This window comes from Malus sylvestris, chromosome 12 (genome assembly GCF_916048215.2).
Source record: "Malus sylvestris chromosome 12, drMalSylv7.2, whole genome shotgun sequence".
Taxonomy (NCBI): domain Eukaryota; kingdom Viridiplantae; phylum Streptophyta; class Magnoliopsida; order Rosales; family Rosaceae; genus Malus; species Malus sylvestris.
Window position 1 is genome coordinate 1,956,930 of NC_062271.1, and position 27,984 is coordinate 1,984,913.

At 36.6% G+C, this 27,984-nt stretch overlaps 1 protein-coding gene across 1 annotated transcript; it reads right to left on the reverse strand.

The window, feature by feature from the left end:
• Positions 1-20,931: 20,931 nt before the first annotated feature.
• On the reverse strand, positions 20,932-23,863 carry LOC126593594 (transcription factor TCP24-like). The gene is made up of 4 exons (XM_050259697.1): positions 23,425-23,863; positions 23,060-23,115; positions 21,029-21,081; positions 20,932-20,935 (listed from the first exon to the last, which is right to left on the reverse strand). The coding sequence occupies exons 1-4, from the start codon at positions 23,861-23,863 to the stop codon at positions 20,932-20,934; spliced, it is 552 nt and encodes a 183-aa protein (XP_050115654.1).
• Between the last annotated feature and the right edge of the window lie 4,121 nt (positions 23,864-27,984).

A 27,984-nucleotide genomic window follows, 5' to 3' on the forward strand; every position in this document is an offset into this window, starting at 1 on the left:
GAGAATGAGCTTCCACTCTTATACTAATTGGAAATAGAAGTAGCAACTCAACTCCTTATAAAGTTTTGTAAAGTTTCTTAATTTCTCGATGTGAAATTCAAGCTTTCAGCAGTTACTATTATTACTTCTCAATTTTCTCATACTTATTCATATAAGGAAATGATTTATGCACATCATTTCTCTCCTTAACCTTTTTTTTTTTTTGTATTGCTTCTTCATTGTTTTATTCGACATAAAAATCAGAAATAAATCAAAGTGTGCATAAAAAAGAAAACAGTGTGTGAAATCATTTTCTATCTTATAAAATATAGTATCGATGAGAATTTTGGAAGGATGGTGATGAACATGGGTAGACAAAGTTGTTACTTTCCAATCGATGTTGCAATGTTTGGTGGACGGACAACTTTAACCTTTTAGGGTTAACTCATTCACATGGGCTACACGCAAAGCACATAATGCATTGGTAAAAAGAGAACATCATCATACGTGCATGCTTTTGTGTGTGTCAAAAATATATTTAGGTTGGTCATTCTATCGACCATCTTTATTCGGCAACTTTAATCTAACCATCCAACCTTCATACCACATATTAACGTCAATTGATAAAGCTTAATATCTCAAGCATTTGCTAATTTTAAAAGAATGACCGTAGTTGTACCATTTTTATTCATCCTACTGTCACATCCCGGCCCGGGGCGGATCACTTCCCGGGCCCGCTACACCACCGTAGCACGATATTGTCCGCTTTGGGCTTACCATTCCCTCACGGTTTTGTTTTTGGGAACTCACGAGCAACTTCCCAGTGGGTCACCCATCCTGGGGGGCTAGTTTCCAGTGGGTCACCCATTCTGGGAGTGCTCTAGCCCCCTTCTCGCTTAACTTCGGAGTTCCTACGGAATCCGAAGCCAGTGAGCTCCCAAAAGGTCTCGTGCTAGGTAGGGATGAGAATATACATTTAAGGACCACTCCCCTGGGCGATGTGGGATGTTACAATCCACCCCCCTTAGGGGCCCGACATCCTCGTCGGCACACCACGGCCAGGGTTAGGCTCTGATACCAATTGTCACATCCCGGCCCGGGGCGGATCACTTCCCGGGCCCACTCCACCACCGTAGCACGATATTGTCCACTTTAGGCTCCGACCACGCCCTCACGGTTTTGTTTCTGGGAACTCACGAGCAACTTCCCAATGGGTCACCCATCCTGGGAGTGCTCTAGCCTCCTTCTCGCTTAACTTCGAAGTTCCTACGAAACCCGAAGTCAATGAGCTCCCAAAAGGCCTCATGCTAGGTAGGGATGAGAATATACATTTAAGGATCACTCCCCTGGGCGATGTGGGATGTTACAATCCACCCCCCTTAGGGGCCCGACGTCCTCGTCGGCACATCACGGCCAGGGTTAGGCTCTGATACCAATTGTCACATCCCGGCCGGGGGGATCACTTCTCGGGCCCGCTACACCACCGTAGCACAATATTGTCCGCTTTGGGCTTACCATTCCCTCACGGTTTTGTTTTTGGGAACTCACGAGCAACTTCCCAGTGGGTCACCCATCCTGGGAGTGCTCTGGCCTCCTTCTCGCTTAACTTCGGAGTTCCTATGAAACCCGAAGCCAGTGATCTTCCAAAATGCCTCGTGCTAGGTAGGGATGGGAATATATATTTAAAGATCACTCCCATGGACGATGTGGGATGTTACACCTACTGTCTTGGTCATGTATGCCATAATCATGAGAAATTTGGTCAATAATACCTTATATGCTAAACTAATCAAATTTACGAAAAAAGAGCGAACATTCTATACAACGGACACTGAGAAGCAAATCTCAACAATAAAGAGTGGATACATATATATAAGAATTTCAAAGGTGGTGAAAGGAGTGAATGGGGAATTTAATCTCATCCCTTTCCCTTGAGGACAGCCAGATACACGCACATACACACTAACTGCACCCAATAAAAAAAAACCAGCGAGGGTGACAGAGGCTTATGAACCATGGCAAAAGTTTGGAGAACAAAGCCACACTGCCGGCAGCTTCCCTCCCCCTTTTGACAATCTCACCTCCTTTCCGATGTGAGATATGTCCCCTCAAACCCTAGAATCTGCCCCCTTTCCCTTTTCTTTTTCTTTTAACTAAACAAATAAATCTTCTTTCTTTGGGTTATGTAATCTTACTTTAAACAAGTTTTGTATTCTCGTTATAACTTGGAGAGTTTAATGTTCTCGCTATAGGCAAACTTGAGTTCTTAAGCGTGTTTTCTTTATAGATTTGTCATGTTATGTTGATTCACGACTAATTTGTACTGATGATTATTATCATATTAGTATCGGGAATTTTATTTTATGGTTTGATTGCGCAATATTTTTATTTTTTTAAGATAAATTATGTTAGTTTTTATCAATCTCACTTAAAAATGTTTAGTCATATTTAGTTTTTTAATTCTTATTTTACTTTGTATGATTGAGTCAAGGCATACTTTAAATATTCCTAAATGACCTAATCTCATGCTAATGGATTTTCTACTTTATTTTCTGCTTTCCGTTTTATCTGTTCGTGGAGGGACCAACTCACTAATTCAACATTTGACAATTTCAAAACCCTAGAAATTAATTATGCTACAAAACATATGATAGTTAAGTTCAACGGTCGAGATCATTAGACAGAATCCATGATGGCGCTGTGGAATCTCATCTGTGGGGTCCCAATCCAAATGGGTGGATGATCAGTGTACCCATTAGCTTGCCAGCATGCCTTTCTTAATCATAATTATTATTTGATTAATCAAATCCCATCGCAACTTTTACGTAATGACAGCGTAAACAAGCTGCATTAAGCATTTTCAATGATTTGGGTGTCTGAATTTTTCAGATTTTTGCAGAGCGGCTGTTATATTTTGTTGATTTTCTCAAACTATAAAATGTTGCAATATTTTACAACATTTAGTTGTCTGTCTTGTTTCTGTCACGAATATGAGAATCTTGTGTCCGGGTGGTGGTTTTGTGCCAACTGCCAACTGTTTTTTGAGAGAGATTATCACTCTTTTTTTTTTCTCAGGCTGTGACAATTGACACTGTCAATTAAATTGGTACTCAATAATTAGACAAACTGTTTTTTATTTTAACAAACGATATTATCTACATTAACGGAGAAGAGGTAGGCTAAGGTTTACAATGGACTAACAATAATGTGGTTTAAATTAGTCTTTGGCGAGAATCGAACCTAAAACTTCTTACTTACAAATAAAGAGGAATAACAATACACTGTATCACTAAATGGCAAACTGGTTTTAAGTATTTGTTAATTTTCTTCCTATTTTGTTTGGTTTTTGGCATCTTTTAGCTTTTGATCTGTTGCTTGGCGTTTCGGTTTGGAATCCTTGACTTAAAAATGTTAGGAGGCCATGGAGTTTCTTTTCTTCTTTTTTGTTTTTCAAAGATTAAGAAGGCACGTAGCAGGAAACTTCAGTAGGGCTCTTTTTCGGCTCCATTCCTTCTTATGCAATTAGATTAATTCAGTTTCGTTTGTATTAATATGACTTCTTATTATTGAATATGTAAAAGAATGATGTATAATTGATTTGATATTGATTCAAGAGGCAGAACAGCCTATTTGTAGTCACAATAATACCTAATATGATTCCTACAATCAAGCTAAAACATTCATAAATAAGGAAAGGAATTATTTACAATATAAACAAAGTCAACATTCCTATTCTAAGCTCGATCTTCTTCAACACTCCCCCTCAAGTTGGAGTGTATGTTTATGACACCCAACTTGCTAAGTAGCACCTCAAATTGTGTCGAGCTTAATGGTTTAGTGAACAAATCTGCTGGCTGATTTGTGGTTCGAATGTGAGCTGTCCGGATCGTCCCTTCTTGTACCTTTTCTCGAACCAGATGGCAATCTATCTCTATGTGTTTGGTTCTCTCATGAAACACCGGATTCGATGCTATGTGTATAGCCGCCTGATTGTCACAAAACAAGGCTACTGGCTGCGTGTGATCAACTCCCAAATCCTTCAAAATGTTCTTCAACCATGTAACTTCGCAGCAAGTGGTAGCCATGGAACGATACTCGGCTTCCGCACTTGAACGTGATACTGTTGTCTGTTTCTTAGTCTTCCAAGAAACCGGTGCTTGCCCAAGTAAGATGCAGTATCCCGTGATCGATCTTCTTGTATCCTTACAACGTGCCCAATCGGCATCACAGAATGCCCGCAATTGTAGTGACCCTGTAGATGGCAGTAGGATGCCTTGGCCCGGTGTTCGCTTAATATACTTAAGCACTTTGTGGGCTGCCTCCAGATGCGGTTGTCGTGGTTTGTCCATGAACTGGCTTAGTACATGTACAACATAAGTCAAGTCTGGCCTAGTTATGGTCAAATATATTAATCTCCCAACCATTCTTCTGTATACCGAAGCATCTTCTAACAGCTTTCCATCGAGCTGTGTAAGTGATAAATTCGGTTCCACAGGGAATCGAGAAGGTTTGACACCCAAAAAGCCTGCATCATCCAAGATTTCCAAAGCATACTTTCGTTGTGACAAACTAATTCCATGTCGTGACCTGGCAACTTCAATGCCAAGGAAATATTTCAACTGCCCCAAATCCTTGAGTTTGAATCGGTTAGCCAAGAACAACTTTGTGTTTTCTATATCTTCCAAATTGTTCCCTGCCAGTATAACATCATCAACATATACAAGCAACGCTAGGAAGTTGTCTTGACGACGTCGGACGAAGAGAGAATAGTCAGATCGTGACTGTTGGAATCCCGCGGCCTTGAGGGCAGTGGAAAGCTTGATAAACCACTGCCTAGATGCCTGTTTTAACCCGTACAACGACTTGTGCAATTGGCAGACCCGATGCTCCCCCTTTCGTCCGAAACCGGGAGGCAAGGACATAAAGACCTCTTCATCAAGGTCACCATTCAGAAACGCATTGTTCACATCCAACTGATGGAGATGCCAGCCACGCAGAGAGGCCACACTAAGAAGAACACGAACTGTCACCATTTTTGCAACGGGGGCAAAGGTTTCCCGGTAATCAACGCCTTCAACCTGACTGTAGCCCTTGGCCACTAAGCGGGCTTTGTAGCGTTCAACTGTGCCATCAGCCTTCAATTTCACCTTATACACCCACTTACAACCGATCGGCCGCTTATGAGGAGGCAACGGCACCAAGCTCCAAGTCCCATTAGCTTGTAAGGCAGCAATCTCAGTTTTCATGGCATCACGCCAGTGGGGGATTTGGACTGCCTGAGAGAAACTTGTGGGTTCTTTAAGGAGAGTAAGTTGAGCAAGATAGGTTTTGTGAGGGTGAGAAAGGTGAGCATAAGACAAAAATTGAGAGATCGGGTGAGCCGTACCTGAACGGGTGACCATGTTCGAAGACGATGATGAGGCGGTCCGGGAAGGGAGGCTAGTCTCGATATGAAAGTCCTGCAAATAGACGGGCGGTCGGGTGGAGCGACCGCTGCGGCGCGGAGCGAGGCTGGTAGGCGGGGGTGACGGTGGTGGGGAAATGAGAGGTGTCGGTGGAGAGTGATCGGGGAGCGGAGAAGGAGAAAGCAGAGGTGTGAATTCGGCGGGTGTGGATTCTGCAGGAAGGGGGTTAAGAGAGGTGGGGTCAGGTGGGCCGGGTGTGGGTGGAGGCCCAACGGGAGGTGTAGACAGGTGGGCTGCGGAAAGGGAGTCCAAATCAGATGGTAAAAACGGGTCAGGGTGCGATGAAGAAATGTTGGGAATGTGGGTAATATGGGAATGTGGTGACGCAGCGGAATGGTGAGGAAGAAGAAAAGGAAACACATCCTCAAAAAAACTCACATCACGAGACACAACGACCTTTTGTTGACTAAGATCAAAAACCCGATAGCCTTTTTTACCATAAGGATAGCCCAAAAAAATACACCGAGAGGCTCGTGGATCAAATTTGGAACGAGTTTGGGCATGGGTAGAAGTAAAGCATAAACAACCAAAAACACGCAAATGGGAATAACTGGGAGTTTTGTTAAACAATTTTTCATACGGGGTTTTGCCATCGAGAAGAGGAGTAGGGGTACGATTGATGAGATAAGCTGATGTGAGAATGGCATCCCCCCAAAAATGAGTTGGAAGCCCGGCCTGAATAAGCAAGGCACGTGCCATATTTAACAAGTGTCTATGTTTTCTTTCAGCAACCCCATTTTGTTGTGGTGTGTTGATACAACTAGTTTGATGCATAATACCTTTTTCTGCATAGAAACTGTCAATTTTGAATTCAGGGCCATTATCACTACGAATGATTTTAATTTTGGAATCAAATTGAGTGGAAACCATATTGATGAAATTAACTAGAAGAGGCCGAGCATCAGACTTGTGTTTCATAAGATAAATCCATGTGCATCTAGTATAATCATCAACAATAGTAAGGAAATATTTTGCACCCGAAGTGGAAGCAATTTTATAACCACCCCATATGTCTATATGAATTAAATCAAAACTAGAATGAGTAGTAATTAAACTGGAAGAGAAGGGAAGCTTGGTTTGTTTAGCCAAGGGGCAAATTGTGCACTTGTCGGTATCACAAGATGCACGTGTAAAAGTAGTAATAGGAAATAATGGAAGAATCCTGGTAGATGGGTGGCCAAGGCGTTGGTGCCAAAGGATGGGATGGGCCTTGTGGGCCTGATTGCATGTTCCTTTCTTGGTATGGTCGAGATAGTAGAGGCCCTCCCGTTCAATTCCCGTCCCAATCATCATCCCCGAACGTAGGTCATGTATGATACAAAATTGGTTCAGAAAAATTGTAATACAAGATGAATTGGCTAACTTGCTAATTGAAACCAAATTCAACTTAAAGTACGGGACACATAAAACGTTCTCAAGGATCAAATTGGGGGTCAAGACAACTTTGCCAATGTGAGTCACTTGTGCTACGGATCCATTCGGCAATTCCACTGTGTGATTAGTGACAGGCCTCGAGGTGGAGAACATGTCGGGATCATAAATCATATGATCTGTGCAGCCACTGTCTAAAATCCAAGTGCTTTGTTTTCCATGAGAGTTGAGTGAAAAAGCTTTACCTGAGAATTCTTCATGGATTGCAGGATTACTAACATGATTGGCAGATGAGGATTTATTGTGTAGCATACTCAAGATTTGTTTGCATTCTTCAGCAGTAAACGGGAATTTCATCTCCTTTCTGTCTGTCGAACACGTTGCTGCTTGATTCCCTTTGGAAAGCACTGCCCCAAAATTAGCCTCAGCCGCTGCCTTCTTCTTGCGGCAGTATTCTGCCGTGTGACCCTTCCAGCCACAAAATGCACATTTGAGATGTGCCCGACAAGTCTTGGCAGTGTGGTTTGTCTTGTTGCACTTGGTGCACTTCAACTCATCTTTTTCTCCTTCGGATTCACGGTTGGCATTCTTCACGGCATTCTTCACGGCAAACACAGCCGCATCCGGTTGTGTTGAAGCTTTTCCTGCTGTTACTTCCGATTGCTTCTCATGCCTCAGAACAAGGGAGTACGCTTTGTTTACTGTGGGTAATGGATCTTGCAGCAAGGTGTTGCTGCGAACACTTGCATATGAGTCATTGAGGCCCATGAGGAACTTCATAGTTTTCTGTGTGTCCAAATATGCAGCCAGTTCCTTGACTGAGCCACAGGTGCAGATCGGAAAAGTGCAGAGAGCGTCACGGGCATCCCAGAGTCCCTTTAACTTCGTGAAGTAAGATCCCACAGACATACCTCCTTGCACACAATCATGAATCTCGTTCTCGATATTGAACAGTTGAACCACGTTCACATGCGAGAATCGCTCCTGCAGTTCCAGCCACATCTGCCTGGCGTTCTTACAATTGATAACGCTGCTAGCGATGTCTTTCGACATCGACCCTAGCAGCCAAGTCTGGACCAGATTATTGCAGCGATTCCACTGCTGCCATTCATGGAGATTCTTTCCACTTGGTTCTTCGATCGAACCGTCTACGAGTCCGATTTTGTTCTTGACCGTTAAGGCCATAGTCATGGATTGTTTCCATGTGCTGTAATTGTCTTCGACCAAGGGCTGCGGCACAAGAATAGCGCCGGGTTGGTCTGAATGATGAAGGTATAGTTGATGAGTGGGATTATCCCACTGAGTTCCTGAAGCCGTGCCTGATGGTTTATCGTCTGCCATGAAGGTCGGCTAGGGTTTTGTTGTGTTTGTTTTATTGCCCAAATCAATGCTCTGATACCATGTAAAAGAATGATGTATAATTGATTTGATATTGATTCAAGAGGCAGAACAGCCTATTTGTAGTCACAATAATACCTAATATGATTCCTACAATCAAGCTAAAACATTCATAAATAAGGAAAGGAATTATTTACAATATAAACAAAGTCAACATTCCTATTCTAAGCTCGATCTTCTTCAACAGAATAAACATAATAAATCTAATTACGTGACACATTTATCAAAAATTATTTATCGTAAAGAGAGATGGCCTAAGATGAGGTGGATGGTTGGGTCGACTTGTCTACGATGACCAAACATCTGACAGACTCGTGGATCCACAAATAATGCTTTCTTAATCTAACTAGGTGACCCAAAGCATCACAAATCAAGTATTTATGGGTATTTTGCTATTTTTGGCGTGGGAATATTGAGAATTCTTCCACCAAGAAGAAGACAAAGTACATACCGTACTCCGTTTGTCTCTCAAGTGACATTTGGTGAAGTGGAATGATGTTAATTAACACAGAAGAAGCATTCATCTTATTATGACTAGTTTGATTATTGAGGATTCTTATTCTAATCTTGCTAACATATCCTAGGACTTTAATACTTGGGCACCAACAATGATGTGTGTCCAAGAATATGAGTTCTATAATCGGGTTCCATTATTGACCTCCAGACCTCGAATCAAAGTTTCAGAAACCAAATCCTAGAACCCAAACAAAAGCCCTAAAAAATATTTTGGTTGCTCATTAGAGGGATCAAACCCCTAAACTACCATAATCCTCATACATTAACTCACCCTCCATCATACCTTGGCCTAACTTTAAATGATAACGGTACTAGTTTCCACCCAAATAATAAAAGGAAAACAAATGAAAATGACTTGAAAACTTTGAGTTTTAACAAAAAAGACAAAATAAAGGGTAAAGTGAATAATACCAAAATTGACTTTTTAGTGTAAAAATGTGGTTTTTCGTTAAAATAAACAGTACCAGAAGTTTTTCGTAAAAGTTCCCAATAATAAAACATATTTCAATGTTCATTCTCATTCTTTTTCTGCAATTAGAATTTAGATAACACTAGTGGCTGATTTAGGGATTTAACTTTGTGGGGTCATGGTGTAAAAGATTCAAGTGTACGCAACACGACCAAAAAATTTCAGTTTTTTTTATTGAGGCATTTAGTCGAGCTTTTAGTGAGCATGTCGTTATCTTCCTAGTTCGATCAACAGCTTCGAAGGCAAATGCCAAACATCGACATGTGACTGAAGTTCTTCCCCAACTATGCAGCACCCCCAAAGAAGGGTTGAAGGTTTTCGGCCTGTAGCTTTCCCCGTCCCCTCGGCTTTCCCTTTCACTTAATGGTAAATAGCTGAGTCATGCATATTATCTTTAGATTAAATGAACCATATAGAGGAAAAGCTAAGACTATGCTTGAGATTAACCATGAACTGGTAAAGGTCGCTTTCTAAGGATTTTTTACTACGGTTCACATATAATTTCCAAGAAAAATGTTTATAAGTTATAGATCTTAAAGATGTTTGTTCATGAAGCACTTGAATTTCTTTTAATAGAATTTTGTTGTTTGTGACGATAACACTTCGAATAAAAGTACTTATGATAAAAATCTGAAAAAAAATCGTAAACATTCTCCAAATTAATAGGTTAGTTATATACATGCCAAATGGATGTTGGTAGCATGAAAAGCCCTCTTGTAATTATATATGTGGTTGGAGTGGGAGGACCGCAACTCACATGAAGATGAATGTAGACATTGCTCATATCACGACAATGACAAAAGATTCCTGTGTCTTCTTCCAACCACTTGTGTCCTATAAGAATCTTATTAATTTGTTGAATGTCTTAATCTTAATTTTAATTACCATTATAATGTGTACTTATCTACGCCGTCATATATCAAGCGCCTACACTATTTTTCAATTACATATGCCATATGAAGCAAATTATTGTAGCTTAAAAAGTTTATAGAAATTTGTACAAATCATATACGTTTCGCCACAGCAGACCTGAACTTAATAAAGTTGGCTAGAGTAATGTGCTCATTTTTCTGCAACTGAATTCCAATCTCCTCTCCCGAAGTGTAAAATATCCTTTCATATGTTTGAAAAAGAAAAATGTAGGCATCGTCATATTTAAGCCATAAAACGAACAATGATGCAGACATGTGCATTAACCTCTGCACCCAAATTTAAATCTCTATCCTTGTATTTTAGATGAATTTTGTCTGAAAAAGAAAAATGCAGACATCGCCATATTTAAGCCATAAAACGGACAATGATGCAGACACATGCCTTAACCTCTGCACCCAAATTTAAATATCTATCCTTGTATTTTAGATGAATTTATGACAATATTTTATCATTTGTCAACAACAAACAAACAAACAAACAAAAAACGATGAGTATATTACGACGTAAGATTTAAACGATGAGTCTATTCCATCATTATCAAATATATATACATTAATATTATAAATATTTTTGTAGAATTTTTCAGGTCGACGGACCGATGGCTCACCCTAACAATATCGATACTGTACTCACTTTACCACTTGCCTAATCCATCAAGTGTGGGGTTTTATCACAAAAAACCTCGGTATTAGTTAGAGTGAGGTAATTCTATTTAAAGTGCTTTGTCTATTTCCCTCTAGCCAATGTGGGACAATTGGGGATTCCAACAATATTCGCAAAAAATATCCCAAGCAATTTGTACAAACCCTAATGTTTTATTGTTACAATCGCAATCATGTAATATATTTCTGGAGCCTGTCAGTTTCTAATCATTTGAGGCTTATTGTAATCTGAAACCTTCAGCCTACTAGGGCACAATCATATATGGATTGGTTCTGATATGATCTTGCCGGTTGATATAAATGTGAAATCCTAGCTATTTAGTACTACAGTTTAATAATATTCATTTCTAGTTGACACTTGAGTCATTTCGAATGGCGTTAGTACTTGTAAATTGAATCCTAATTACATAGATATCAAAGCAGATTACGTAAGATGCCAAGAAATAAACAAACCAACACCAACATAAACCTGAAAAAATAGCGATAGAGAAACAAAACAGGTTTTGTAACCCCAAGTATAGGAACTGAAGCATTCGATGATTGCATGTGCTGCAGAATGCTCTGCTAGCATAACCAGCAAATACACTGGATTGTAGCTATGGGTACTGTTCGAGCGCAAAATTTCGGGTACTCGAATTCTCCACCAACAAGTAATCTTAAACACGTTGAGAAACCTTACACACAATCTTCGCTTGTCAACAATTAGAGCGGAGGACCTGCAAACACTCTGATGCTCAATGATGAGTAGATTTTATATTATATATTTTACCCTAATCTTAGTATATTTTGATTAATATATTGGAAGAATTTTGATACTTTGAATTGTATTTTCAATATAGGACTTTCGATTTCCTCTGGAGCAAAACAGGACCAAATGGACGAATTTTGGAGTAATTCCAGTTGGAGGACGTTCGTGAGTCACTTAGCTTGATTGTATTAAAATTTGGGATTTTTCCACCAAGAGGTTACTTTCTGGCGATGAAATAAAGAAGCAGTGCGCAATGCTGGAAAGTGACGTTTTTGGACTTAAATTGCGTTTTTGGAGCCCAAGATGACCTCGGATGGGTTCGTGGCCTTCTGGAAAAGTGTTCAGAATATTCCAAATATTAAATCCAGCTATATTGGGCCAGTTTTGGAGTAGCTTATGGGCCAAAACGTGTCTGTTCAGATTTTAAACGAATTTTATTATTTAATTTAGGGTTATGTTTCCTAGGGTTTGGATGGTGGCTTGGCAAATATATTGTTTTAGCCGTCTACAGTTTTGGGGAACGCTTTCTTTTATGCAATTTTGGAGACAGAGAGAATTGTTAGGGTTTTGAAGATTTTTACTTGAAGGTGCTTTCAATCCTTTTCTTGAATATATTTTCTATGATTTCAATTATGAGTATGCGAAACCTTGAGCCTTAGCATGATTATGTGATTTTTATTTAATTTCTTATGATTGATTGCATGCGTACTTTGAATTGTTAATCACCGAGATAAAAACTATCTAATTGTTTTAATGTCTGATCACCATTAGGATTTTTAGAAAAGTAATTTGATGCAATTTTGGTCGGAATGTTCCCTGAAATTGATGTTGGCTTCTTGTGATTAATAATTGTAATTTCTCTTAGGATGAATATCACGTCTTAAGGATTGCATGGTTTTTCAAAAGATTTTCATAAAGCATAATGAGTCTTTCATGTTTAGATTTGATCCGAACGTCCGGACGGGTTGCATGTTAGATATATGTTCTATGTTGGAGGTTCCAAGTAGAATATGAATTAGGAAAATCTAACCTTCAAAGTAGCATGTATAGATCATAAGTAATGGGTAAAAATTCATAGGATTGCTAGGTGATGGTGGAACCCTAGTGCTTTCTTAATTTGATTTCACTCAAAACTGTTTTCTTTTCTCTCTAGTTTTAATATTGCAGATTGTCTTATCATTAATAGTTAAATTCGTTTTTAATTTAAGTAGGCTATAAAATCAATCATCTAAATTTCTACTTTACAATCATTAATTGGAATCTGATTTGTTTCGAATTATTTAATAATCCCTGTGGAGAATGACCTTGCGAGATCCGTTTATACTACAATAACCTTGTGATTCTTGCAAGTAAAATAGGAGGTTTTTATCGCCTTCACATGAGTAGTAAAAATCCTATCACTCAAGTTAGTATTTGTTCAGAATGCTTATAAAATATAGAATGATCTTATATACCTCTCATTTTCTCCCCCACCATGCTGGTGGGATTGTTGGCATTTTATAGGCTTCCAAGTCTTGGGCTCCAAGTCCCACCTTCCTTCTATTTCTCCACGTTCCACATTCCACATTCCACATTCCATGGAAGTATATGATCATGCTCCTTTATTTTAGCCCCACTCTTTATTTTCAGCATGCTAGTGGCTTGTTTAGTTGAGAAATAACTTTTGGCTCCCATACGAAACAAAAACTATGAATTGCATCAATTATACAATTGCTATCTATACATTTACGTTATTTTTGGTGATGTGAAAGAAATTATTGTTCAATATATGACGAGTTTATATAATGGATCAAATATTAAGGGTTTGACGAGAGAATTAGTTGTGTCATCGAGGATAATAAGTTATAAGCCTATATATCCTAGGATTTTAATACTTGGACACCAACTATGATGTGTGTCCAAGAATATCGAGTCCTATAGTCGGATTCCATTATCGACCTCTAGACCTCGAATCAAAGTTTTGGAAACCAAATCCTATAACCCAAACAAAAGCCCTAAACAATATTTTTGGTTGCTCATTAGAGGGATCAAACCCATAATCCTAATACATTAACTCACCTCCCTCGTACCTTGGGCGAACTTTAAATGATAACGGTACTAGTTTCCACCCAAATAATAAAACATATTTCAATGTTCATTATTCTTTTTCTGCAATTAGATACCACTGGTGGCTGATTTAGGAATTTAACTTTGTGGGATCATGGTGTAAAAGATTCAAGTGTATGCAACATGCCCAAAAAATTTCAGTTTTTTCATTGGAGATTTAGTCGAGCTCTTAGTGAGCATGTCGTTATCTTCCTAGTTCATCAACAGCTTCGAAGGCTAATGCCAAGCATCGACATGTGATGAGAGCATCGACATGTGATTAAAGTTCCTCCCCATCTACGCAGCACCCCCAAAGAAGGGTTGAAGGTTTTCGGCCTGTAGCTTTCCCCGTCCCCTCGGCTTTCCCCTTCACTTAATGGTGAATAGCTGAGTCATGCATATTATCTTTAGATTAAATGAACCATATATAGGAAAAGCTAAGGCTATGCTTGAGATTAACCATGAACTGGTAAAAACGGCTTTCTAAGCATTTTTTACTACGGTTCACAGATAATTTCCAAAAAAATTGTTTATAAGTTATAGAAGCGTTTCTTCAAGATGTTTCTTCATGAAGCACTTGAATTTCTTTTAATAGAATTTTGTTGTTTGTGACGATAATACTTCGAATAAAAGCACTTATGATAAAAATTTAAAAAAAATCGTAAACATTCTCCAAATTAATACGTTAGTTATATACATGCCAAATGGATGTAGGTAACATGAAAAGCCCTCTTGTAATTATATATGTGGTTGGAGTGGAAGGACCGCAACTCATATGAAGATGAATGTAGACATTGCTCATATCACGACAATGACAAACGATTCCTGTGTCTTCTTCCAACTACTTGTGTCCTATAAGAATCTTATTAATTTGTTGATTGTCTTAATCTTTCTTAATATTAATTACTATTATAATGTATATTAATCTATTCTGCCATATATCAAACGCCTACACTATTTTTCAATTATATATGCCACATGAAGCAAATTATTGTAGCTTAAAAAGTTTATAGAAATTTGTACAAATCATGTACGATTCGTCATAGCAGATCTAAACTTAATAAAGTTGGCTAGAACAATATGCTCATTTTTCTGGAACTGAATTCCAATCTCCTCTCCCGAAGTGTAAAATATCATATCATATGTCTGAAAAAGAAAAATGTAGGCATCGCCATATTTAAGCCATAAAACGGACAATGATGCGGACATGTGCTTTAATCTATGCACCTAAATTTAAATCTCTATCCTTATGATGAATTTACTATAATATTTTATCATTTATCAACAAACAAACAAAAAAACGATGAGTATATTACGCCGTAAGATTTTGATTGATAGAGTTGTGGGGACAAAGATTTGGACTTCCTACTTGGCCTTATCTTTGCTGAATCTATATATTAATATATTCCATCATTATCAAATATATACATTACATTAATATTATAAATATCTTCGCTAAAAATATCCTAACCAATTTGTACGAACCCTAATGTTTTTTTTGTTACAATCGCAATCACGTAATATATTTCTGGACTCTGTCAGTTTCTAATCATTTGAGGATTATTGTATTCCGTAACCTTCAGCCTACTAGGGCACAATCATATATGGATTGGTTCTGATATGATCTTGCCAGTTGATATAAATGTGAAATCCTAATCATTTAATACTACGGTTTAGTGATATTCATTTTCAGTTGATGCTTGAGTCATTTCGGATGGCTTTATGAGCAACATCAGCCCAGATTACCTCTAAGTACTTGTAAGTTGAATCCTAAGTACATGGATTTCAAAGCAGATTACGTAAGTAAGATGCCAAGAAATAAACAAACCAACACCAACATACACCTGAAAAAATAGCGATAGAGAAACAGAACAGGTTTTGTAACCCCAAATATAGGAACTGAAGCATTCGATGATTGCATGTGCTGCAGAATGCTCTGCTAGCTTAACCAGCAAATACACTGGATTGTGGCTATGGGTACTGTTGGAGCGCAAAATTTATGGTACTCGAATTCTCCACCAACAAGTAATCTTAAACATGTTGAGAAGTTCTAGACACAATCTTCGCTTGTCAAGAATGAGAGCGGGGGACCTGCAAGAAAACACTCTGACACTCAAGTCAATATTTATTTAGGAATGCTCATAAAATATAGAATGATCTTATACCTCTCTTTTTCTCCCCCCACATGCTGGTGGGATTGTTGGCCTTTTATAGGCTTCCAATTATTGGGCTCCAAGTTCCACCTTCCTTCTAATTCTCCAGTTGAGGAGTAACTTTTGGCTCCCACAGGTACATAACAAAAACTATGAATTGCATCAATTATATAATTGCTATTGATGAGTAGATTTTATATTATATATTTTACCCTAATCTTAGTATATTTTGGTTAATATTTTGGAAGAATTTTGATACTTTGAATTGTATTTTCAATGTAAGACTTTCGACTTCCTTTGGAGCAAAACAGGACCAAATGGACGAATTTTGGATTAATTCTAGTTGGAGGAAGTTCTTGAGTCACTTAGCTTGATCGAATCAAAATTTGGGATTTGTCCACCAAGCGGTTATTTTATGGCGATAAAATAAAGGAGCGATGCGCGATGCTGGAAAATGACATTTCTGGGCTTAAATTACGTTTTTGGAGCCCAAGATGACCTCGGATGGGTTCGTGGCCTTCTGAAGAAGCGCAGAGTATTCCAAACATTAAATCCAGCTATATTGGGCCAGTTTTGGAGTAGCTTATGGGTCCAAAACGTGGCTGTTCAGGTTTTAGGCGAATTTTACTATTTAATTTAAGATTATGTTTCCTATTTTATTTTATTATTATTTTTAGTTTCCTAGTAGGAATAAAGGACCTGTTTTTAGGGTTTGTGTGGGGGCTTAGCAAATATATTGCTTGGCCGTCTACAATTTTTCTCTACGCTTTATTTTTATGCAACTTTGGAGACAGAGAGAATTGCTAGGGTTTTTGGAGATTTTCTACTTGAAGGTGCTTTCAATCATTTTCTTAATAATATTTTCTATGATTTTAATTATGAATATGCGTAACTAATTCCTTTTGCTAGGGCGAAGCCTTGAGCCTTAGCATGAATATGTGATTTTTAATTAATTGCTTATGATTGATTGCATGCATACTTTGAATTGTTAATCACCGGGATAAAAACTATCTAATTATCTTAATGCCTGATCACCATTAGGATTTTTAGAAAAGTAATTTGATGCAATTTTGGTCAGAATGTTCCCTGAAATTGACACTGGCTTCTTGTGATTAATAATTGTAATTTCACTTAGGATGAACACCACGTCTTAAGGATTGCATGGTTTTTCAAAGGGTTTTCATAAAGCATAACGAGTCTTTCATGTTCAGATTTGATCCGAACGTCCAGACGGGTTGCATGTTAGATATACGTTCTATGTTGGAGGTTCCAAGTAGAATATGAATTAGAAAAATATAACCTTCAAACTTGGCATGTGTAGATCATAAGTAATTGGTAAAAGTTCATAGGATTGCTAGGTGATGGTGGAACCCTAGTGCTTTCTTAATTTGATTTCTCCCAAACCTGTTTTCTTTTCCTTCTAGTTTTTAATATTGCAGATTGTCTTATTTTTATTAATTAAATTCGTTTTAATTTAAGTAGGTTATAAAATCAATCATCTCAATTTCTACTTTATAATAATTAATTGGAATTTGGTTTGTTTCGAATTATTTAATAATCCATGTGGAGAACGACCTTGTGAGATCCGTTTATACTACAACAACCTTGTGATTCTTGCAAGTATAATAGGAGTTTTTAGCTCGTTCACATGTGTAGTAAAATCCTTATCAGCTATCTATACACTTACGTTATTCTTGGTGATGTGAAAGAAATTATTGTTCAATATATGACGGTCATATACCATGACGAGTTTATATAATGGATCAAATATTAAGGGTTTGACGAGAGAATTAGTTGTGTCATCGAGGATAATGAGTTATAAGCCTATATATCTTGATTGCAATCATAACTAAGAGATAAGAAATGATAATTATTGGTTTTTTTTGTTTCCGTTATTTGCTTCAAGGGCAACATAGGTATTTGAAATAAGATGATTTATACCAGTCAATGGACTTTGAACCAGCAAGCAAAAGTACTAGACCAAACCCAAATTTGAGTACAAGTGGGTCTTACTCATAATGGGAAATGGTCTGAGACAATCCACTCTAATACCATATCAAGATTTCAAAGGGCCTATGATTCACTGCTAAGTACTGATCACACCGATATTGTCTCAACCTTTCACACTTACATAGCCCAACATATGTTGGGTTTTAGGACCTATGTTAAGTTATCTCTATCTAAATCAAGACTTATCCAATCTTTCCAGCCATCCAACTTGAATTTTTTCTAGTACACATTTATGTTACAAATATGAACAAAAGCCGTTAGATATATCTAGGTTAAATGATCTAATAACTCTTGTTCAGATGTGTAACATAAATATACACTTTTAATGTGCACTTGAGAAAGTAGCCAACTGGAAAAGCTCATAGCTTAACCCGATTGTCCACTGGGCTACATGTAAAGCCCAACTTGTTTGGTCCAAAACCCTTGGTTGACTATATCTGTTTGAATTCGAACTAGCTGGGCCCTTGGGTTGACTATCCTTGTGTTTAGAATGTTGGGATTAGGGCTTTATTTTTTGTTTGTGTCCTTATTGGGCAAGGCTTTTATGTATTTGAATTCCCCCAATATGTTTTCGGTTATTTTGCTTTCTTGTGGATTAGCCTGTAACATTTTTCTATTTAACGAATGTTACTTTTCGAAAAAAAAGAGCGTTCAATTTCTTAGACAAAAATCATACTTTGTAGCTTATAGATTCTTTTTGCTCAATCAAAGAGAGTGCTCAATTCTTACTAGAAATAGACCAAAGGGGTGTGCTATCCACACACCCCTTGTTAATTTCTGTCATTTGATCTTCTTTAATTCATCTGATCTGACGGCCGAAAATTGAAAAGGTGTGAAAGAAGTAAAAAGGGGTGTGTGGATATCACATCTCTAAACCAAATTGCAGATGCCAAACCATTAAGGTACAAAGTATGAGGTACCCTAATATTATTATTTGAGATTTTGCGTAATACAGTTCTAATAATATGAAAAATAGTTTCATTTCAGAAAACTAAGAAACTTTACAAGGAAACAAAGAGTTTCGCCATTCCCTCAATTGCCAATTAATTTTCCAATTAACCTTAAAAAAAATAATTATAGAATGAGAGCATACTAGTCTATATGACAAAATCACCAAACATTAAAAAAAAAAAAAAAACATGTGGTCCCGCTTTGATGATGAGATCTGTCGTCGGTCCTGGAAAAATCAAACATATAGAACTAGTTTTCCTTTTGTCATTTCTTTGCCTCAAATTAAACTACTTTTCTTCAACGGTGGTTGTTAGTTTGGAGATTATTCAAAGCAAGGTGCAATTAAAACTATGATTTATCGTATCAATTTTAAATTTAAATAGTGAGGAGAGATTACAAAGAGAGATGAAACTGTGTTCAATAACAATTTAACCATTTTGTTATTGCGTGATTCAATGAGTTTTTTACTGAATAATAGTAGAAGAGAAATAATCACTTTTAAAAAATGATTTTAGCACAAATTTTTTTTATGCATCTTATTAATTGTGACATATATTTATTTTTATTTGCTCAATTATATGGTTGAAAAGTAATGAGAGTATGTCGAATGTAAAAAAAATGTAACGAGTAACAAATAAATGAGAGTTTGTATGACGTTGCTAGATAGGATTTTAGTTAATATGCATGTTTTACAGTCATAGTAACGAATAACAAATTTATACTTTGAGACATGGACAACGTGTTCAACTTAGGCTTCACGAGTCCATCAACCTCTGCAACGTTATACCAAAAAATGAGCCTATAACTATATAACCATAGAAAGAAGAGGGAAAAAAACAAGGAGAATGAACTAGGGCACGAACGCATCAAGCAGAGCAAGCTACCTCTAAGTTCTGGAAACTCCAGTTCTTGAGCTTTCAACTTTGCCTTCTTCTGAGCTTTCCCATAAGTTTCCCTAGTCCCTTCAAAACTACTAAAGCATTAGAAACCTAGAATAACCGCCTCCAAACCATGCAAGCAAGTACGTACTCTCTTTCACACAAAACTAGTGGACTTCTAACTTCCATGCCACCCTTCATTTTGACAAGTTACAATTTATTGTAATTACTCAATCATTGCTATATTGGAGTAATTGATTCATCTGGAATGTTTCATGAAACAAGACACGCTAATTATTTTGAAATATTTCAGAACTTGGTGCTGAAATCGAATCAAGTGATTAGAGATGAGTGCCGACGTCCAAATTCAACTTGACCAAATAGTCCCAACAACTGTCATAACGGCATCCTAGTTAGTAACAATGCAATTACTTTACCAACACAAGACGTTACGATTGCCTATATATGCTCCATGCAAGTCCTTCTTTTACGAAGAAGAGGATAAATTAGACATTAGAGGGTAATTTTCCAATGACTGACCGTATATCAAATAGAGGTACGAGCATATACACTCAACACCTTTTACAAAACAAAAGGCCAAAAAAAATAAAAAATGAAATGTAAAATGAACCTCGAGAATATAAGTCACGTGAAGGCACGTGAGGCCTCGCGTGCCGGCGTGCCCTGCTTTATCCTACAGAAAATGTTGAAAAAGCCTGGGACCCACGTGAGCAGCTGTCTCTGAAGCTTTTTCTTCTGACTTTTCGTGTCAGTGACGTATGCCTCCTCAGACATGTGACCACAATTATTTTTTTTACGTTTTTTACATTAATTAATTCGGATTTTTTAATAATATCCCGGATGAAGACGAATAGGTGACGTGGATTGCTCAGGTGGGCCCCGGCTAGATCCGTACGTGCAGTGGATCCAAGATGTCTTTTGGCCGGTGGGCAATGGGCGGTCTCGTGGAAGTGTGGTGTGGGTTGACAAATGTGCCCCTTGAAACCTTCAAAATTCCCAAACAAAACCGGTTTTTGGGTTTTTCGGGTCCAATACCCGATACCCACATGAAAGCCAACGCTCCACCTCAATTTCCGTTATCCGTGTTTGCCCTACAATTTAAAGACTATTTTTTGAGTATTTTTAAAAAAAAATTTATAGGATATAGAATAAAAACGTTTTCATAACATGGTTGGTTTGAATCTTGATCATGTCCTAAATGAAACACAATTTTAGATAATGTGATTAGGGAAGGAGTTTCGAAATCAAGATTGATGGATGAAAATCCGACACTTTAACTTTAAGATATTGAATCACCTGCAAAAAAAATTACAGATTAACTTGTCTTACCACTTAACTTGTCACTAATGAATGTTTTACTAGAAAAGTTTAAATACATAATTTACTAACCTTTTAGATACTCCGTTGTAGTTAAGTTCTCTCTCTTTGTTGCCACAATATGCCTACAACATGTTGTGCACATAAAACATTATCCTATTCACACTTTTTACGTTGAAGTTACAAGAAAAAAAATCATTTTCATTTTGTTATATTGTTTATGGGTATCATTGTAATTATGTCTTAAGAGTTTTTACTGTAAGATGAAGATTCGGTTGCCTCACCAAATAGAAGTAGGTTGGTTCTTTGTAAATATAATACTAGTAAGGTTAAATTACACTTTACCATCTTAGATTATGGGTTGATTTCAATTCCTTATAAGATCTTTAAAACATTTCACTTTCATACCTCAAGTACTATTTTATTTTAATATAATACATCTGTTACATTTTTCATCCATTAATTCGTTAAGTGCTGACGTGGCGGCTACATTTGTACTACGTGACTGCCAAATTTGTGTGCAAATTTTTTTTTAATTTATTTAAAATATTATAATAATTTACCCTAAAAAAAAAAACACACACTGAAACCCACCTTCCCACAAACAAACCCATAAACCTTTTCCCCCTCCCCCTGACCCACCTCCATCTCTTCGACTCTCTTCACCTCCCCTCCCATCCAAAAACCCACCCCACCTCTTCGGAGAAGACACATCAGCAGCAGTGGTAGTGGCAATGGGTCATTCTCTGCCACGATATCCTATCCACCGATCCCTCCAGCTCCCATCTTCTCCTCCTTGTCGGCGAATGCCAAGGCCGCATCACCCTCCTTGACCTCCGCCTGAAATCATGATCCTCTGGTTGATGGGTTTTAAAGCTTGAAGCTTGCAGATGTGGGTTTTTTTTATCTGATTTGTGCTCAAATTTTGGGGTTCTGGTTGTTAAATTTGTTCTTTCGAGGGTTCCGTGAACTGGGTTGCAGACATTGGATTTTGCCTGGAAATTTTGAATTAGGGTTTTTTGACATTTGATTTGGGATTGTATTTTTGGATTGTAATGGAAGTGGGGAAGGTGGGGGTAGGGTGGGATGGGGTGGGTTTTTGATGGGAGGGGAGATGAAGAGAGTGGAGGACAGGGAGGTGGGTCGGGGGTGGGGTGGGGTGAGGGGAGGGGAAGGTTTCTGGGTTTGTTTGCGGGGGTGGGGGCTGCAGGAATGTGGGTTTCAGTTTTTTTTTTTGTTTTTTTTAAGGGTAAATTATTATAATATTTTAAATGAATAAAAAAATTATTTTTTGCCACCTGACACCAATTTGGCAGCCACGTGGTAGAAATGTGGTTGTCATGTCAGCACTTAACATATCAATGGATGAAAAATGTAACGGATGTATTATATTGAAATAAAACAGTACTTGAGGTATGAAAGTGAAATGTTTTAAAGATGTTGTAAGGAATTGAAATCGACCACAAACATGAGGTGGTAAAGTCTAGCAATGTGTAGTTTATTTGATTTAGAGAAATGTTAAGGAGACTCTTTTAAAAATGGAACTCTCTATAGAGTATATGTTACATCGTGTTTTTGATACAATCTTTTATAATGTGCGTTCGAAAAATTGATGTTAAATTGTCAGGTAACAGAGAGTTTATAAAGAATCTTACTTTGAGAAAGTCTGCTTAACGTGACGTACTCTAATTTTCAACTGTTGCAAAAGACTCATAATGTTCATCATCACCATTCATTCAACCAAATTACGTAATAGAGAAATGGCATAGAGAGAGAATTTCTAAAAAATGAGACTTTTTATGAACTTTCTAATAGCTCATGATTTTAGTACAATATTTTATTATACTGACATGAAATAAACGTTAAATTATGAAGTGACAAAAAGTTGATAAAAAATAAAGTCTTTAAGACTCATTGTTAACCATGATTAACCTAGCTAAGTTTAAATTAGCAATGAACAAAAAACATGCTTTGATTTGATAGCAAAGAATAGTAATCGACAGTGAAAGAGTAGAGAACTAGAAAACACATGCATTAAAGTAGTGAGCTCGATCGAAGTTGACCTTCGTTCGTCGGTACAAGAATACATATATAACTGTATACACAAGTTTGGTTCAGTTGTACAGATACTGTAGATGCAGGCAATGCCTCTGACCTTTCTGAAAATTTGAATAATTGAAAACAGAAAAAAGACAGATGTTCATGATTCTTTCTGCCAGTTCAAATGTATGGAAAATTTCCTAATGTGACAATTGGACGATTTGGGAAGACAATAAGGTCATCTCCGGTAACGTAGGGCCGATCGTAAATTTGTTATAAAGAAAAGAGAAATTTTATTTAAACTCATTAATCCTCTTTCCACATCCAACTTAGAAATTTTATCCCACAAACTTACCATTTTACCCTCAAATACAAATTTACAAACTTGAAAAAAATACACAAACACATAAACCCACCCAACCACCTACCCTGCAACAACCAGACTTGATTATGGTCGTCATCAAGCAACCAATTGACAACCTTGCTAGGCTGGTTAAGACCAAGCCTTTCTTGAAGATCATACAATTGGATTGCAGTGGGTACCGATAGCCTCACCTGCCGATCTTGAAGCCCTCTTATGGTGCAAACCTTGCTATGCCTGTCCTTTCCTCCAAAAGCTCGAGACGCACGCACAATCCTTGGATCCTTCAACCTTGGCCATGGAGTTAATGAACGAGATAAATTAGGGTTTGATGAGATTTTATTAGCTTCTCTGGCGACGCATTCTCTTGGTGTCGTCGAAGACCACAACCGCCCTCCACTATATTTTTGATGTTCTTCTCCACCCTTCAGTAATCCATTTTCCAATTTCCGGCAGCCAATTGTGGTTGGATTTTTCGCCAGTTGATAATATCTTTCTACACCCATATTTTCTTTAGGGCATAATTGGAATATGAATTTTAACAAAAATTTAATGGGTGTAGAAATAAGTTTATTGGGTCCAAATAAAATTTCTCTAAGGAAAACTAATGAAAATGGTTTGAAAATTTTGAGTTTTAACGATAAAGATAAAATAAATGATGAAATAAATAGTATCAGGATTGACTTTTTAGTGTAAAAATATGGTTTTTCGTTAAAGTAAACAATACTGGGAGTTTTTCATTAAAATTCCCTTTATTATATAGTCTTTTAAAAATTAATACTATTGTAGGTTTAAAATTTTTCATCTCCAACTATTCAGTGTTAAATTTTATTTATTTATTTAGGTTTATAATGCATATGTTGAGGCCTACGAGGTGTATAAGGGATATGTACCTAGCTCTTGGTTAAATTTAACCATGATTCATTTTAGCAGATTCATTTTGACTCTTGGTTAGAGATGGCCTAACAAGAATCATAAGTTTACGGGACTTCAAGACGAGATAAAAACTTCAAAGATCAAACTAGAACATCAAAATTTTGGGGAGCATTGTTGTAGAAAGTATTCACGAAATAAAGGTGTAAAATTTGCTAGCATAAGTGAAGGAAAGAAACTCTCTTGTGACGGAAGACATTATTTTTAACAAGTGTTTGACGAGTGATGTATCTTTAAACATGTAAAAAAACATCCATTAGCTGGGCAATGTACGTAAAATTAATCAAGGTCACAAAATTTAACAAGAACTATATACAAGTTTTTGGGAGTTGAAAACAAAATTGAAAGTTCATATATCAAAGTAACATCCAAACTTCGAGGAGCATTGATGTAAAAGTATTGACGAAATAATAGAATATATAAAATTTGGTTGCGAAAGTAAAAGAAAGAAACTCTCTTGTAATTAAAAATAGAGATGTCCTATTCACATATCTTATTTTACTTTTTACACATAATTTGTTAATTTATATTCGTTAATTTTCTTCAATTCATCCGATCTGACAGTCGAAAATTAGAATATTGTGAGAAAAGTCAAATAAGATGTGTGAATATCACACTTCTAAAAATATTGTATAGAACAAGTATTTAATAAACGTGTTACAAACATCTATTAGTAGAATAATATAACTAGAATTAGCATTAGTTGAAAACTTGAAAGATAAAATCTGTCAAAACGGAGTAGGATTCTTTCCCCTTTTAATCTCTCTTCCCTTCCATCATCTCCTATTTAAACGGTTACGATTACGCCACGTTTATATCTTGTTTTAAATTTTTTATATGGAGAATAAAACAAAAAGAAGAATGCAAGAGGAGATGATAGAAATAGATAGTAATAAGAAGGGAGATAATCCTATTCCTAGCGAAACGAAGATCGAAAGTAGGTAGGCTGGAATATAATGCAGGCGAGTAAATTGTAGCAATGGTCCCTTAACTTTAATTAAATTTGAGCAATGGTCCCTCAACTAAAAATCCATTACCATTGGTCTCTCAACTTATCAAAATGTGTAGCTATAGTCATTTTCATCAATTTCGTCAAAATTTTGTCAAAATAAGTTATATTGGAATAACCATTTATGTAATTAGGGTCCATCAACTTATCAAAGTGTGTAATTATGATTATTTTCGTCAATTACGTCAAAATTTTTGTCAAAATGAGTTATGTTAGAAGGATCATTGCTACAATTGGGTTAAAGTTAAAGGACTATTTTTCTAGTTGAATTAAAGTTGAGGAACCAATAGTAATGGATTTTTAGTTGAGGGACCATAGCTGTACGTTTTGATGAGTTGAGGGACCAATGGTAATGAATTTTTAGTTGATGGACCATTACTTTAATTAAGTTAAAGTTAAAGGATCATAACTACAATTTACTAAGATGGAAAGTTTTGTCAAAGGACTAGGTGAGTAGGTGCCGATGGCGTTGTGTTGGAATTGAGTTGTCATGTCGACACAGTTGTAGATATTAAGTTGGTCAAATCAGTCCAACGCATTAAAAAGTAACACAGAATAAAAAGAAGAAGAAAGAAAGAGGAGGAGGAAGACAGCTGGGAAAGAGAAGGCACCCCAACCCCTCCACCCCCTCCCACCCCACAACCGACCACTTTCTAGTTCTACCACTTTTGCTTGCTCCCCTCTTGTTTACTTGTTTTACTTTTACGGATTAATTCTACGGAGTGGAAAGCGATCAACGGTTTAGGATTCTCAATTTGGCTTTGTTCCACAGATGGATTTTTTGAGGTCACCTGTTATTCTTTGGCATACCATTTGACACATAAATTATAGATATGAAATTATCTCATATAGTATTGAGCTGCATAAATAAGAAGATAGCTTGCTTGTGCAGTGAGATACCTTTTTACTTACTTGTTTTTGGGGCTTCTAGACATAGGCTTTATGTCTAAAAGCCCATTTTACTTAAATAAGACGATTTCTAAACTATAACCTGAAAAGTTTTTTACATCTAAAAAGCTCTTTTATTTTAATACATGATGACATGTCACTTAGACGTTAGAACAATATAATAGATTATATTACTATTTACAAGAATGTCATCTTCATCGTGTCCACAACATAAGCTCTACCGTCAAAGTTTTAGAAACGTAATCATAGATTCATTATCACCCATAAATGTATCTTCCATCTTCATTGTCTACATGAATGCCATCATTATTCCCTATTACATACCCATTGCTATTTTTTTTTATTTTATTTTTGTTCTTGATATTTATTCAAATTTTTAACATTGTATAACCAGTTCTATAGTCACACTTTTGAAAGCTCTCATAATGACATTGTGTGGAGAATGCACTAATTTACATCCAAAAATTGTCTTAGGCAGACATGATTACTTTTACCATGCATACCAAGCCGTTGTTAAAAGACATAGTGGGGAATTTGCATTTTGTTTAACAAACGATATTAATACCACTAAAAGGGGGAGAAGTGGGTTTAGCCTCAATGTGGTTCAACATCGCATTTGGTGAGAATCAAACCTAGGACTTTTCATGAAGATGAATATCACTAGCTTGTAATACTAAGTGGTAGTATTGAATTTGCATTGTTTGGTTCTATATACAATTAGGTTCAGTTGATTCAGTACATTGGGTGAGTTGTATAGTTTAGATTCGATTGATTCGGTATGATCAATTTGGTCCAATTTTATTTTTTATGTTTTAGTTCGTTAGTTCCGACAATTTCAACATTTTTGATTCGTAGGCTCATACATTAGTTATGATTGCTTTTCAATTTTTTTGGTGTTTGATCCATATAACAATTTTACCTAAGAGTAATATAGGCAAATTATAAACAAAAAAAAGTTTATAAATAATAACTAAATTTGACGTGAGGTATAAGCTAACGTGAACATGAGTCAAAGAACTGTTTTTAATTTTTAGTCTTGCATACAATATTATTAAAAAATAGTATTTTTTAGAGCTTAAAATAAGTTTTCCTATTTTTTTTCTTCAGAGATTTGAACATGCATGCATGCTATTAAATTTGTTCAAATGATCTCAAAAGAAAAGACAAAATTGTAGTAGTTCTTCTTTTTGAATAATTGAGATCTCTTCATGTGTGAAAAAAGCAATAAAATCTATTTATTTTTTGGTAAAAAAAGCAATAGATATTAATTCGCCACAAAAGTAAAAGAATCTAATTAAAGAAAAAGGACAAATGAGATAGAGTATAGTATAAAATGAGTACTTGTGGGGTTTTTAATTTCTATTCTCAATTGGTCTAAAGAAGTGAGATGTTCAAAATTTGAACTAATCTACGCGCTCAATCGATCATAGTTAAATATTAATTATACAATTTTGAAAATATAACATAAAGTTTTACCTACGAATAAGATAAATGCTAATAAACCGTAATGCTCCTCATAAATTATATTTCTCAAATAAGATGTTCATACTTTGTTCCCAACTGGAACTATGAAGAAAAGAACATTAACTTCGAAAGCTGAGTGATAAAGGTTGAAGATGTAACTGCTCTCTCTCTCTCTCTCTCTTCTCTCTCTCATTATATCATGCAAATGGATCTTGGGTCCTGGGTTAGAAATCAAGCCTAATAAAAACACCCTTCTGCTATTTCCAAAGCATTTGCAGTGAGGCAGAAAGTCTGCAGGGTTCTTCCTCTCTC

Coding starts and splice junctions, on each gene's coding strand:
- LOC126593594 (XM_050259697.1), bottom strand. CDS start 23,863: ATGGGTGTAGAAAGATATTATCAACTGGCGAAAAATCCAACCACAATT. Junction 23,116..23,424: donor TCAAGTCTGGTTGTTGCAGG/GTAGGTGGTTGG, acceptor TCAAATTTTCAG/AAAGGTCAGAGGCATTGCCT. Junction 21,082..23,059: donor TACAACTGAACCAAACTTGT/GTATACAGTTAT, acceptor AACATGTTGTAG/GCATATTGTGGCAACAAAGA.